This window comes from Rutilus rutilus (genome assembly GCF_951802725.1).
Source record: "Rutilus rutilus genome assembly, chromosome: 21".
Lineage (NCBI taxonomy): Eukaryota > Metazoa > Chordata > Actinopteri > Cypriniformes > Leuciscidae > Rutilus > Rutilus rutilus.
In genome coordinates, this window is record NC_140226.1 from 25165397 (window position 1) to 25181000 (window position 15604).

At 37.1% G+C, this 15604-nt stretch overlaps 1 protein-coding gene across 2 annotated transcripts in view; it reads right to left on the reverse strand.

The window, feature by feature from the left end:
* The window catches only part of kcnk2a (potassium channel, subfamily K, member 2a), a 28630-nt gene extending 15116 nt beyond the window's left edge, over positions 1-13514 (reverse strand). The window contains exons 1-4 of one of the 2 annotated variants that reach the window (XM_084393322.1): positions 13332-13512; positions 6755-7168; positions 4827-5137; positions 1171-1288 (exon numbers count right to left, since the gene is read on the reverse strand). In XM_084393322.1, coding sequence (XP_084249448.1) covers positions 1171-1288; positions 4827-5137; position 6755 — 430 coding nt within the window. In that variant the 5' untranslated portion in view covers positions 6756-7168; positions 13332-13512. Of the gene's footprint in view, positions 1-1170; positions 1289-4826; positions 5138-6754; positions 7169-13331 lie in introns of both variants that reach the window. The other variant, XM_084393323.1, reaches the window with a different exon arrangement.
* Between the last annotated feature and the right edge of the window lie 2090 nt (positions 13515-15604).

Consider the following 15604-nt stretch of genomic DNA (forward strand, 5'->3'; position numbering starts at 1 on the left):
TAACACTTGGTATGCAGGTGAACTTGCAGTACTTCTCAAAGATGGCTACTGAGAGCATGGTTTAAAATCAGAAATTTGGAGATATGAGGGTCCGTGGCTCTACCATTGGAAAAAGAGTAACGGCTAACTTGGATCACGTGCCTTGATTCACAGCTCAGTCACTGTTTGCGGATACCATAGAAATGAATTATAAGTGCCGTAAACCGAATCATGCCTGTCACGCCTGTCCGTGACTTCTCTTATTAAACAGCTAATTATTTTAAGTGTAAACTCTAAAAATAGATCAATACAAATGAATGTTAACCTTAACAACAAAGATTAGACGAGGAGTTGTTGATTCATTAAATTATAATTTCCTCACAAAAGCAGTTTATTCAGTATAGTGTAGCCACTCCTCCATTGAAATTTATTTAAATAAACATCCACTTGTCTCCTTCACTGCGTACTGGTAGCAGGCATTACGCTTTTTTTCGGCTAAGGTGGCAGGTTTGCCTTTAAGTGACTTTGGTTTAAATATCTACAAACAGGAAGTGAACTAGTGACAAAGGAAATGGAACTACGATTCTGGTGGAGGGATGAATGATCCATGGGCGAAGACACAACAGCATCACAGTTTCAGCGACAGCACAGATGTTCTTTAATTATAAAAAAAAAAAAAAAGTTTCTTGAGCACCAAATCAGCATATTAGAATGATTTCTGAAGGATCATGTAACACTGAAGACTGGAGTAATGGCTGCTGACAATGTAGCTTTGCCTTCACAGCAATAAATAACTAAAAATATATTGAAATATAAAACTGTTATTTTAAATTGTAATAATACAGTACTTAACAATATTACTGGTTTTACTGTATTTTTTTTATTGTAAAAAACTAAAAACAAAATTCATACTGACCCACACATCCAATAGAAGCTGACAGACTCACAGGAGCACACTTAAAAATAAAGCTGTAACTGACACATTTCACAATTAATTAATTGAGAATTTTGTTTTCATCAATTGTGCAGTGGTCTATTTATTTGACTTTTAAGTCCCTGAGTTAAACTCGTTTTACCAAGCACGTTTCCCCAAGTTGCTTTCATCACCTAAATGAAGTGATAATGAAGTTCAAAAAGTCACTAATCAATTAAAGAATCAATTAGGGGATTGATACCGAGAACAGCCGTTACCTATAGTGGTGATGACAGTCCCTGCAAAGAAGAAGGAGCTGCTGAGGTCCCACATGCTGCTCTCATTGGAAGGGTGACCCGAGGGATTGACCCCGGCCCGGATAGCAACCACCACTTGCTGCGAATGAGAGAACAGGTCTCAGGAATAATCTCCAAAAATGTAACAAAATCACGTCAAGCTCAAACCAAAAACGAGAGCAATGAACACAGAGCAAACACTTGATATATATATAAAAAAATTTTTTTGTGAAACACAAAAGTAGATACTCTTCCATCCACAAAAGAAAGAATATTACAGGGTAAGAATGACATGAAGGTTGAAAAAAATTATGGCAAATTTTCATTAGGAAAAGTTATTTAGAAAATGACAGCTATATTTCCAATTTACTCATGTTGAATCATATTCAGCCATGCTATTTCCTAATATAACCCCATCTGCTATTGTGTGGAGAGATGTAACATGTTTAAATCTGAAGCAGACTGTCTCTGAATGAGCAGGATGGCTGGCTCCAATTGCCTACATTCAGGCCCTCAAACAAAGACACGGATCTGTTCTTTATCAGTGTTCCACAGCATCTCTGGATTTTACGTCACACATTACAGTGTCAGCTGGGAGTTAAGACAGGATTTGTCCCGTAATTTCATTCACTGTCAAATCTGTTATAGTATAGCAGCCTTATCAAATGTGTGGCCCTTTGTTTGTGCAGCAGGAATGATATTATACTTCTTGTACTGTTTTTCAGACTGAGCCTCTTCTTCTAAAGAAGGGATCTTGGCATTATTGAGATCAATATTTTTGCTTCTCTGGTCAGTGTGTTCCTTGAAGACCTAAAGTCACTTACTACAAACTTGGATTGATTCCAAATTTAGGGAATGTGTAGTTCTTTAAATAGCTTTTCTTATTTTTACACTAGGTAAGTTAAAGCACTTTAAAAGGACACATTACTCAAAGAGTGAGTGGAAGGTCAAAGCTTTGCTGAAGTTCTGTTCTCATTTCATATGTATGCAAACTTCAGAAACTAAAGTAAGTGAAGGGCAAAAGGTGGAGCTGTCCGTGGTCCTTAACTCATATCTCATTCAGTCTCTCTCATTACATGTACATGAGGCAAGAAAGTAGTATGGCCATCTCTTATCACAACTGCGAGATAAAGTGAAAATAGTTGCAACTACAAGCTGTAATCCAAATAATGAATTTTTTTGTTAAGATTACAAGATGTTCAAATCTTGTTAATGTCCAAATAATGGAAAATTGCACATGCAAAAATACAAGTAGTTGCAAATATAAAAAAATTCAAAAACAAATGGAACATTTAATTTAATAAAGTGGTAGTTATGAGATGTAATTTCCAAATAATGGAAAACTGCACTGCAAAGATGAAAAATAAAGTTGCAATTACTGGTATACAATGTAAAAAAAACCTAAAACCAGACTGCAGGATTTAAAATTAACGTTGCAAATAATGTCAAAATAACAAAAAATTGGTTTACAAAACTGAAAAATAGAAATGCAATTAATGCCAAAATAACAAAGAAAAGCATTTCAAACATTAAAATTCACACAGAATGCACTTTTCCACTGTTCTACTTTTCCATTGTTTTTCAATGTTAACAGCTGCACTCACATCTCGCGTCTTTAGCAGCGTCTTGCGCATGACACGGCATTCTAAAATTGCTGTGCTCAAGTTAAAATAAGTTCAACTTAAAAGTTAACTTAAAACTTAAAAAGGTGTCTCTAGACCTTGAACCTCCCCAAACAGTCATGAAGATGGGCCAAAAAAGACCCATAATTTCTTCATTTGTCACACCGGGCCAATGTTTACTGCAAAACATTCAAGCACTAAGCATCTATCTCTTTTTTGAATCTGCAGTGGCTTGTGTCAGGTGTTGGGCCACCGGGGCCTCTGAGATAAAACAGTGGACCACAGTGGCCTGGTGCATTAACCAGCCTTGAGCTTCATCTCAAAGTCCAGAGAACTGTAGCAAAAAAACAAAACAAAACAAAAACAACTGGGCATGTTTTCAATAAGCAGTGAGTGAGCAATGTAAACACTGTCAAAAACATCTGCACATTGTGCAGGTTCTCCTGGCCTAAATATAGCAGGAGTCAGGACGAGCCCTCAGTGTATCCCAGCTGCTCATCCATGCCTCCTCCCAGCTGGCAGAAGGAGAGCTCAGGCAAAAGCGAGAGGCCATTCTTTCCATGTGGAGGCTTTCCTGTTTGTGAACACCAACTAAGTGCCGCTACAATCACCACTGGGTTTGGGCTGTTGGCAGCAAAGCAAGGCAGGAATCAACATTTGTTCAGAGGTGTGTGGATGTGAGCATCAGAACAATAATCAAGAGATGGGAAGTAGATGAATGCAGCGTGTTGGGATGTAATTTATCGTAAAAGGTAAGGGGGAGGTGTACGAGTTGTCTCCTAGGGTTAGAAAATGTAGATTTATAGCCTGTCAGAGAACTACAGGAATATTTATAGGTAGGATGTTTAACACATCACAGCGCACAACAACCCAACCACACTAAAAGTGTGGAAATCAAATATAGAACTATTGCTCAAATTATTAAAATGATTATTTAAATATTTCAAAAAACAAAAGCAGAACTCCCATCCCATGTGTTCACAATTTTATGCACATTTACAGTAAAAAAACAAAACTTTGTGCTGTTTTTTCCAGCATTTTAAAGCAATATCCTAAGATTTACATAAGAATATTATGTGGATGAAAACCCAGCTAATGACACACCATCCAGGACCTTTACATTGCTGCTAGAATTGCAGCAAACAATCTCTGAATAGACAGTGACATTTCATAAGTGCAATCTACTTTTGCACAAAGGTAAATACCATAGACTTCAGAAGGCACGAATGATGTAATGTCAAGAGCAGATTTAATTTCACGACAGGTAATGTTAACTGAACTCACTAAAACCAATTTCACGAGTTCACACTTGCAAACAATTAGAGGGAGTAAAGTTTAATGTGTATTTGGCATGTTGTCCGGGGAGAGGGTGCCGAGCTCGGAGTTCGGCCTGAACCCAGAGTACTCCCCCCTCTCCCCCGTATGTAAATGGTTAGGACTAGAAGTGTGGACTAGGGATGCTACTAAACTGTCAACAAATTGAGGCGAGACTGCTGAATATATATACACACCGCTTCTCGTTGATTGCCGAGTGCTCTCCGCTCGTGTTAATTATCGGAGCGTGCTCCTCCCGAACTTTGTTAATAAAACATAATTTAAAAGAAATTGCTGGCAGCAACCCCACTTTTAGGAGAGCAGATAAAGCGTATACAGTTATTAGCCATAAGAACATTTCATAAATACATTCAAGACAGAACAGACTGTTCAGAATGTTTATAATTTTAGCCAAGCAATCTTTTCCATCCCTCTCATTTCTAAGAAATATGGTTGCATCATACTTCAGAAACAGACCAACATGTCTTCAGCTTATTAGTGTTTTCAGTGTCTCCAATTAATCAGATTGCACACTGTTTCTGACAACTTCAGAGCTGTCTGTATTGATTTTTGGCAAAGATTAGTCTATTCACCCAACGTACCACACAAAATATTAATAAAAAAAATATATAAAAAATATTTTTACCTATACAAATACATTTTGAATTCCAATTTCAAGCACACAGGGAAATGATTTTGTACCTTGACCAGGTCCTCCAGCTCAGAGGTGTTGACACAGGCATGTCTAGAGAGAAAGATCATTTTCTCCTGCAGGATGAGGTACTTCTGCGAGATCTCCTGGGGCTGTTCCAGAGCTTTGAACACCGTGGCTCCGATGATCAGGTACAGGACCACCAGCAGGAAGATCGCCAATACTGTTTTCCACTTCATTACGGTGGTTATGGTATCACAATCATCACCCGAATTATACACAATGGGCTTGGAGGAGAACGACAGCCGTGGTTTGGTGTTGTGTGTGGCTGATTTAGGATCTAAAAGATCAGGTGCAGCCACTGGGGGGGAACAAAGGGAGAGAGTAGGTAAGAGAGAGAGAGCAGGAGAGAGAGAGAGAGAGAGGGAGGGAGAGGGGGGGGGGGGGGGGGGTTATAAAGCCAGCAGTAATTCAAATAAATAACTGCTGATAAGGCTTCAGTAATTTTGTATTACAGTTTAAAGAATCCTGCTTGATTTCTAGATATCTATTTTTATTTTTCCATGTGTCTTTGTACATGAATGAAAACGCATTCATGTTTTTTTTACATGGAGCCATCAATAAATAATAGCCGCTATGAAAGGCACTGACAGCTGCAGGGTTTTAAAACAGTGATGAATTTGATTTAGATTATGGACATAGATTTTATGGTTCAGAAAATGATTATTGTTATTATTCTGAATCTAAAGCATTTGAAATTCTGTTCCCTGGGAACATGCGTATCATATCATATCATGTTTATGATAGGGTTATCATAACAGTGTTGAAACATTTGACTGATTATTTCTTAATACGAGTATTTACAATTTACTTTAAAGTGGATTTTCATAAAAGAGCATCATCGAGTTTGAGTAAATTTCACAATAAATTACAAAGAAATGGCAAGTAACAGACTGAATTAAACCATCATCTGTGAGGACATTAATTTGGTTCTTTCTCAGCTGACTTCTGCAGTGTTCCAGCCAAGTGTGAAAACCCTCTCTAGCAAACCAGTGATAGTGGACGTAATGTTCTCCTCACTAGTGTCCAGTATGCAGCGTGTGGAACTACGTTATGCAAGACAGCACAAGTTTCGGCACTAATTTAGAGCTGTGCATAATACAGACCTCAATGCTTATTAAAGATATGTTAGTTATTGAAGCCCCAGAGGGTTCCAGCAATGCATGTGTCCACTTATGTGGATGTGAAACTTTAATCCATGCAGATCCATTCAAATCACTTCTCTTTGGTGTTTATTAATATTTTTATAAACTCCAACTGCCAAACTTAAAAGTAGATCAATAATATTTTGACTTTTACATTAAAGCTGATAAAGTTGATGAGCAAGACAAGTCATTAGATCACATTAAAGAGTTTATATATAATTTTTTGATGTTGTAATGAAGCAAGCAAGCAAGCAAGCAAGCAGAAGAGGCATACTGTTACTGCAAAATGTGATTTCAGTAATAATCCTCCTACAAATCTGGAAAAAGCATGTCAAGGCTGTGGGTGGTGTGGCGCTGTGATACATCATTTCAGCTGGTCACCTAAAGGTAAAAGGTTCAACCCCTGCAGAACGCACTTCTATAGCCATCACCAGTGTAGCAAGTGTATTGGTGTTTACAGTTACATTTTACTTTTAATCTGAATTCCAGCTTATACTCTATTTATCATTTTATTATTTAATTTCAGAAAAAAACTTCTTTAAAAAAAAAAAAACGAAATCTAGTGATTTTTCATTAACTTTGTCAAATTATTTGAATTTTACTATAGTGTTCAGAACCAAATCATTTATTTTGACTGATTATCATTTATGGGCGCATCTCGAGTAGAATTAAAGCGTGATCATATTTGGATGTCCCTAGAACATAATTCGGGTGTGAATGAATTTACAACATAATTAACAATTCAATTATGCAAAAATACATCTCGCACTTACTACTTTGTCAAATCTCTCCTGCCTCATCGGCTGTCTTGAGTGTTGAACCTCTTGACTTGTCTTGCCGTTCTCAGGAGCACACTAGCAAAAACTGGATGTTAATCATGGCAGCAAACACACTCGCATCCCTCCGTGTTCTCTTCTGGACTATCATGCCTCTGTCCAGTTTTAAATCTCCATGCGAGCAGTATTTTGGAATCCAGCGGTGGATTTCGTGGTTGAGTAAGCACTGAAGTGAGAAGGGAGTGTCCAAAGGGGGCACACGGATAACTGGACGGGCTGTTCTCATCATGAGCGCGCGAGCTGTCCGTCTCCACGCTCACAAGCTCTCGAGCTCCTCGTTTGTTCGCAAACTGTGGGCAGGTTTCACGATTCCATGCGCGCCACTCCATTGCCGCAGGTCATTTCGCATGTCTGTCAATATTAGGGGAAGGAAATCATGAGGAATTTTATGATTCTCGTTCTCTGAACGATTCCGGTTTTGGAGCTATACTTTTGGGGAGTAAATATTTGAAAGAACCATTAGCAGCTTGTTTCCAAGTGATGAAATCAATTATTATTTCAAATAAGCAGATAAAACAAACATCCATGATTTAGGCTAAGTCTCACGAACATTACAGCGGAAGTTGTTTGTTTTGAAACGGAAACTGAACTTGTGGTTCAGTCAATTAAGTCTTTCTGATTAATTGACCCTTTTCAAATTTCCGGGTTTTTCCTCAGAAGCGGAAGTCTTCATAGTTGGGTAAAGCTCTTTAGCGACGAATGAGAGAATACATTAAATATTTTTTTTGTGTGTGTGTGTTCCCATTTGGTCAAATAGAAAATAAAAACTCCACAATAGTGATTTCACAACTTTTAAAAAGAGGGGAAAAATAGAGAGAGATTGATAAGGGCAGTCAAAAGAGAGTGTCAACCGTCACCCCCACAGCCGCTGTATTAGGCCTATACCCTCACAGCAGCCTTAACTAGTTTTTTTGTAATTTGATGCAAAGGTAATATACAATATAGTACACTATAGTGTTATAAATGTAGATACATTTTTCGAAAAAATTAAAATATAAAAAAATGTTGCAGGATTTACGATGCTGATGACCTTTAAACAACATCACAGACTGTAAAAAAGGGTCCATGTTTGATTATTGAAAGGGTTTTGATGAGAATCGGACTACAACTGTGAATTTACAATAAAAATATAAAAAAAAAACAGCTCATAAGAGTAATTTGTTCAGGAATCTGACTGCATCGACAGACTGCGCTGTTTATATTCTTTAAAAAGGACCAACTTATAAGAGTCATTATTTCGGAATAGGAATGCATTGGTCACGCAGCTGCATGTTTGATTCATTAAAGAACCAGTTCATAATCATTGTTCAAGAATCGTACAACAGCATTGGTCATAAAATGCCTTATCTCCTTGTTTTAGTATCAATCTTGCACTGATCAATCAATGCTTTTTTAAGTGTCATGAATTTAAATGTTTCATGTCACATCTTTCTGTTGGCTAGTCATGTATGATTTATCTTTCTGGTAAGGTAGTTGTTTATTTATTTAAAAATGTAAAAATTCAAAAGATTTTGGTTAACCTAAAATTAGGCCCTATTTGGAGGTATTTTTACATCTTGTTCTAAAACACATTACAAGCGTCACTGTAAAAAGCGAACATGTGCAGTTGTTGCTTTAAGGAGGTATATCTACCTGATTCTACCTCTAAATTCTAATTTTGTTGTTGTAACCTAATTCAATCAGGTTTATGTAAACAAGGGAATGCAGTTTTAACTTAATTGAGTTGCACTGACCCAATTTACAATTAAGCTCAGGAGTGACGCATTTGACACATGTCCACTATTCCAGTGGTTCCCAATTCCAGTCCTCTTGACCCACTGCTCTGCACATTTTGTATGTCTCCCTTATTTAACACACCTGAATCAGATCATCAGCTCATTAGGAGAGACTCCATGAACTGAACTGAGTGTGTCAGATAAGAGAGACCTACAAAATGTGCAGAGCAGTGGGTCACGAGGACTGGAATTGGGAACCACTGCACTATTCTGCACCACACCTAAAGGCCTGAATAGTCTTGACTCATGTCAGCTAGGACATCTGCTCTGAAGGACAAAGAAGAAAAGGTTTGCGTTTAGCTGCTCCTTGGCGAATTTTGCTTCAATGAGAAATTGTGATTTGAGGTTATTATACACATTATGTTGCATCAAAGAGAAAAATCACAATTGACATTATAAAACAAACATACACTCAAAATGTTTGCCTCTTGTTCAGTTTAATTAAAGTGAGCTAAAGCAACTATTTAACATTGTCACAACTTAATTAGTTAATTAATTTTCTTGACAACTAACTGGGCTGCATTTCTCAAAAGCATTGTAAGCCTAAAGTAGATCGTAAAGCCATTGCCACCAATGGTCTCTACTACGATCAACTTAGAAGCTACTAAGGTCTCTACTTACGACAATTACGTTTCAGTAAAACCATTTTTTTTTTCAGGTTGGTTGAATTCAGTTTATCAGTCATTTTAAATCATTTCTTTCATTTCAACAAAACCAGCAGTATTTTAGATGTTACCACATGAAGTACATTTTCTAAGTTGAACTGACAAAACATTTTTTCAGTGTACCCAAACTTGAATTTTAAAACTGCAGTGTTTTTCAAAAAACGTAAGGTGCATTTAAGACGCAGTTACATTTTTCCAATAAAAAAGTAGACATTTTAAAACACTGTTCAAGGTTGCTTTCAAATATTTATACAGATTGCATTAAATAACATTCTTCTAATGTGTCATTCTAGGTCAAAACATCTATCAGTACAACTAAATTTCCATAATGACTTTGGCAATGTTCCAGCTGTGAACGTATTAACGTCTTACATTCCTAATACATCTCCCATTGAGATGAAAATGAAAAGGCTGAACGTATAACATTGCTTAAAGGAAGATTCATTGTATCTATATTTGTTTGAATATGAACAGAGAGGGGGTTGTCAATAGCAAATGGCAATAACTGCACAGTCAATCTATGTGCATACACAATGCATGTAATGTAGAAGTGATGTATTAGAGTAGACAGTCTCAAAGAGTTTAACTTTGCATGACCCCTTGCCTTATGTTAACTGCACAAACTGTAGAGATGATGTAGTGAGTTATCATAGTTCATGTTGAGACATCATGATTTTAAAACACAGCTGTTAAGAGACACCATATTTTATTTCCCATATACACTAGCTTCTGTTTCCCTTTCCTTTTCCCCATTGTCTTTTCACCTTGGCAATCGCACTTTCTGTCACTGAGATGGCTAAAATTATGTGTCCTTTGGGCAATGACAGAAGTGCATCAAAGGCACATGTGCACTCACATTCTGTGCTCACATGGAGCTTCCTCCATGGACCGTCGTTATCCTCTGCCAGTTTGATTTTGGAATCACAATACCAAAAACTTACCCATAATACTGGCATGGATCTTATTTCAAGCAAGAACATAAACGACATGGAAAATTGTGAACATAACTTCATATCCAAAAAAAACAATAGCTCAGTTACAAGCATCAAAGTTTTTGGCAAAACATTTCTAAGAAAGAAATGATTCCAAAAACATGCAGAATAACTCAATAGGGCTGTAGATTATCCAATATATCATGAATATTTACATAATATCTTTATAAATGACTGGATTGCTTATGAAGTCATAAAAGGTAAAGCCACCACGCCACCATTTTTGGTATTTCCTATAGTATTCCCTCACATCCAATTGAATTAATAGAAAATCATCTGATTTTAATGAGAAAACATTACCCTGCTTGTAATCACCTTCAAGAACTTATAATGCAGTGCTATTGTGTAGGAAGTGTATAAGACATTTGACTCATTAAACTAAAGGAAGTGATGTGACTCCTGCAGAGAATCGCTGTTTACACTCTATCAGGTTTCTAGTTAGATATCATTTTTGACCAGAATTTGACCTATGACACATAAATCCGTTTTAACAGCAGCGACCGGAAAAATGCTAACTATGTGATTGTACTGAGACTGTAAGCCTCCCACAGGATGATAATTAGCAAAGATTAGCACACCTGGTCTTTTTCGACCACATAATGTGTAGTTTAGAGACTGTGTTTATGGTATAGCTCTTTAAAAAAAAAAAAAACATAAATGGAAATGACCTGTGCCTTGCTCCAGAACTTAAGCTAAAGCTAACCTGGTATATTTAAGCTATATTTCAGGTCAGAATACACAGGGACACGGACATATTTTCTATTTATAGCACATCCTTCCTTTCAGTGCACTGAAAATGAGAATCCTGCTATATCTCACATTAACTTTTTATTTTTCATTGTATGGATAAAAACATTAAGCAGTATTGGAATGACATGAGGATGAGTAAGTGCTAATTTCATTTTTGAGTGAACTTTAAGAACAAATTCATTCAATTTACACGTAATTTTCCTCATATTCCATGAATGGGGTCAAATAACCAATGCGGCAATCATCATTTTTAGGATATTTCTCCTTTAACATAGAAAACCTGTTAAACAAATACATTACAGTCTGTCAGTATTGTTACACCTTTAATCCTGCGGTCCCATCTTGCAGAATAAAAAAAATGTTTATGTACAGCACATTTGGGCTTAAGCTCATGACTAGAATCTGTCCATTTATTGGCATTCACTCTTCACTTCAATTGACTACTTGAAAAAACACTTGGGTCAAATGTCAAACTGCTGACACATCGTAAATCTCAGGGAGAACATCCACTGGCATTTGAAAGTTAAACAGTGGCCATTCTTTTTTAGGGGCTCACAGTATATAAATAGAGGGCCGTTTTCTTAGCAAGATAACGGTCTAATCCACGTTACATAACATTTTGAGAAGCAACCCCTTGACCCATGCAGTGTGAAAATATTTAGCTTATGTTTGCCATGCACGTGAATGAGCTTATGCTATGCCTTAGAAAAACACTGACATTGCATGAAGTTTTACCATACAGTGTTGGTCAGTGGGAAAGTTCTCATGAGCAAACGTTTACTTGGACCATTTTATCAGTCAATCTCCATGTCAAAAGACATTACACTGAAATTGCATTTACAAGAAAGTTATTATGAAATTCTTAAATAATTTAGTAGTTGTTTTGAAATACTTTTTTTTTCCACCATTAATGTATAATGAATAGATGGCAGTTTTTATTTTTCACTTTTGGCCTTGAGGGCTTATATATGGTCACATATGGAACCATATGGACACATATATGGTGTAGTTAATAAAGGCATTGTAAAAAGGGTAACACTTTACAATAAATTTAATTAGTTAACATTAGTTAACTACATTAGATAATGTAGGAGCCATTTTAATGCAATTATATATTTGTCCATTGTGGGTGCTCTGACATTGGCATATTAGGAGCACATGGGTAATTAGACAACAGGTGTATTGGTAGTGGGGAAGCACACAGTTTTTTGAGCGTGTTAAGCCATGTACTACGTGGAATATTATGCTGACCGTGCTTCAAAGATTGTGTTGGATTGAATTTAATGGTGCTTAACTGATAAAGAGTGATGTTCAAGGACATATGGAATATGGACAATGTTCGTGCGCTGTATTATGCAAGGTATGGACTTTGAACAACAAAGAATGAGACACTACAAGAAGCTAACTGGAAGCAACGTTAATCAATTAGAGCACAATAAATAAAAGACATTGGTTGCATCTTACATCTGTGTTCATGGAGTTTATACACGTTGATTAGCCTACTTGGTCACTCCTATTACCAGTACAACAGCGGCTTAATGGAAAGCTGTTACAGATAACATTAACTAACAATGAACAATAATTCTGCAGCTTTTATTAATCTTAATAAATGTTAATCTCAACATTTATAAATACATTAATCAAAAGTTGTATCTGTTAACATTAATGCACTGTGAATTAACATGAACACAAACATTTTTATTCACGAATATGTTTGGTAACGCATTAACGAATGTTAACAAATGAGACCTTATTGTAAAGTGTTACCGTAAAAAGTTTCCAAGACTATACTTTATCTGTTAAAAAGGGACAAAAGTGTAACATGTCTTGTAAAGTGCTTTGCAATTAGAAGTACACAAACTGTCAAACAAGATGACGCTTATAGAAGCAGCTTTCATACGTTTCACATGGCCATTATGCTCTTATACCAGTTGCGTTGTACCACTTTAGCAAAGCGCTACAGCTGTGGAATATAAGTGTGCTTACATACAGAACCATTTAAAAGGTTTCATAGAGGTTAAGAGCCTCCTTCACTTTGCCAATACAAGTTACAATGGCTATAGTGGAGCATATTGCCTTCTAGAAAATGCAGGCCTGTTGAGCAAAACAAACGTCCAGAAAAGACCGTTGGTGCCTTGACCATGAAGTGGAAAATACAGTTAAAGAAAAATAGACTAGGTCTTAACTTCTAAAAGGGGGTTCTTTCTGCTTGTTTGTTTGTTGATAAGGAACAGATGGGAAGAAATATCCCCTTTCACACAAATGTTGATTTGCTGTCAACTTTACCTATTTCCGCCTGAGCTAAAGGAAATGAGACTTATCAGGAACTCACAGTTTCATGTCACTTTCTGCTTATTATTAGCTCCGCTGGGGAATTCTGAAGTCATAGGCAAGGATGAGGATAATCACGATGTCACCTCTGGGATTGGAAAGAATGAGGAGTCAGCATGTGCTGTTTGACTGAATATCCCAAGTACAGTTAAGGATATGACTGGTACATCCTGAGAAAGCCTTCAGTTTCACACCTGCACCTGGTTCTTCACAAGTCCCAATCGCCAGAATAATGCCAATCACCTGTCCCTCATCATCACGTCAATCAAGGACTGTATACCCATTCTCTTTTCCCTCTTGTCTCATTTGAGTATGACCCACATGCTTTGTTTGCTCTTATCTTTTTCACTTATAAGCCCAAGCAATTATTGTCATTGTGGCGTGTATTATATTATTGCTTTCTACTGACCTTCTTTGTCTTCTGCCTCTTTGTGTATTGTCCCGACTGGAATAAAGCGCTTTCACGGCAATCTCCTCTTGTCTTGTTCATCGCTTGATATTCAGAAAGTTTATCATTTTTTTTATCCACTTCATATCTCACTTGGATGTCTACTCTCTATTTTGCTTCTTAAATTTCTCTGACATTCACACATGACCTTTTATTTATTGTTGACTTTCTTTTTTTTGTGCATGTGTGTGTTGTTACTTTAGCCAAGTGACTGGCAGGAATCCCAGGTAGAAGCAAGAGGTTGCAAGTGTTCAGATGAATTGAATATTTCACTGACCCATTAGAGTGAGATGTGTTCTATTTATAGGCTGGATGGATGAGTTGGCTTAGCATCAATCGTTTTCCCCCCCAGATCTTGCTGAGTGAGAGTGAGGTGAAGGGGAGCATTATAATGAGAGGCAGAAATAAAATATCAATGAGAACTCGAAACAGAGGCTGCAGCAATGGAAAAGGGGAGGGGATTTTCTTTCTTTCTGTGATTTGAATTCAAACGACCAAATCTACTGTGGACCGAGTAGCCTATCCATAGGTCCGACGCAGAATTCGGTAAATATTCATACTTAAGTAGAAATCAGCCTTAAAGGTGCCACACGTTTTTTGTCACAAACGGTGGGAACCATGTGAGACATATGCAAATCTCGTTTTCTGCAGCGTTTTAGCAAAAGTATCTATTTTGCTGCTCGCAATGTTTCTGTTGTCAAAATAACCGTGTCTTAATATAATTTCTTTAACGAGAGAGAGAAGCAACACGCACGGAGAGGAAAGAGCTTTAATGAAGCACGTTTGGCTCTAGATAAAAATATTAGAGGATTTAGCGCTGAAAGATCATTTCTATAAAAGACCCTGAGCGCTTATGGTTTGGCTCTGGGTTCGGGCCAAATATCGAGCTCGGTGCCCTCCCCACGGACAGCATGCCAAATACGCATAGCCTACTCTTTGTAAGTGTGAACTCATGAATATGTCATTTTGTGTGTCTGTGCCGACCAACATGCACACCAGTGGATTTGCTTTTATAAATTTGTCAACAAGATTTTTTTTTTTTGGCAACTTGCATATTAGATACAATATTGGACGAATTTCAAACAGGGTTTTGTGTGCTTGAAGGGCACATCTGGAAAAGAACACTAGTGAACTAGTGAGCAAAAGTTAACAAGTGAATCCCTTGACAAAAGGGCAATTTCACAAGCCCGTTAGTGAAGGTACATGGCATGCAATTATTACTTCAAGAAAGTAATTTGACAGTTTATGCTGGTAATGCGACCCAGGGTAGCCTCCTTGTGGTTAATTTTGAATGTATTTAAAGCATATTTCATAAACTTTTATTGGCAACTAGCCTGGTTAAAACCAGACCATTCTCAGTAGTAACTGAGTTATGGTCTGGCAAAGCTTCATTAATAACTCATTTCCAAAGGGGCGTCACCAACGGACGTCGCTCAAATGCCTCTGGGTGCAATTGGATAGACCTAAAACCAATCAGAGCGATCGTCATCATGTAAAGCCATATGCTGCGTCCCAATTCGCCTAAGTTACACTACGCCATAAAAGTATGTACTCTTTTTGTGAAGAAAAGGTATTTACTTTTGAAAGTGTAGCAAAAAAGTAGGCAAGCTTTGGGACATACTACTTCGTCATCTTTATCGGACGGATCTGTCGCGTGCATCCTGTCACTTAAACTGCCCTGTCAATCATCTTGTCACAGTTAAAATCCTCTATTAAATCTAATTTAATTTCCTACCGTTTCGGAGAGAAATGTATTAGTACGTTCATCTGCCAGTGGGTCTTTCATGGAGACTGTCCTCATGTGTTTGCAATTTGAATATAATAAT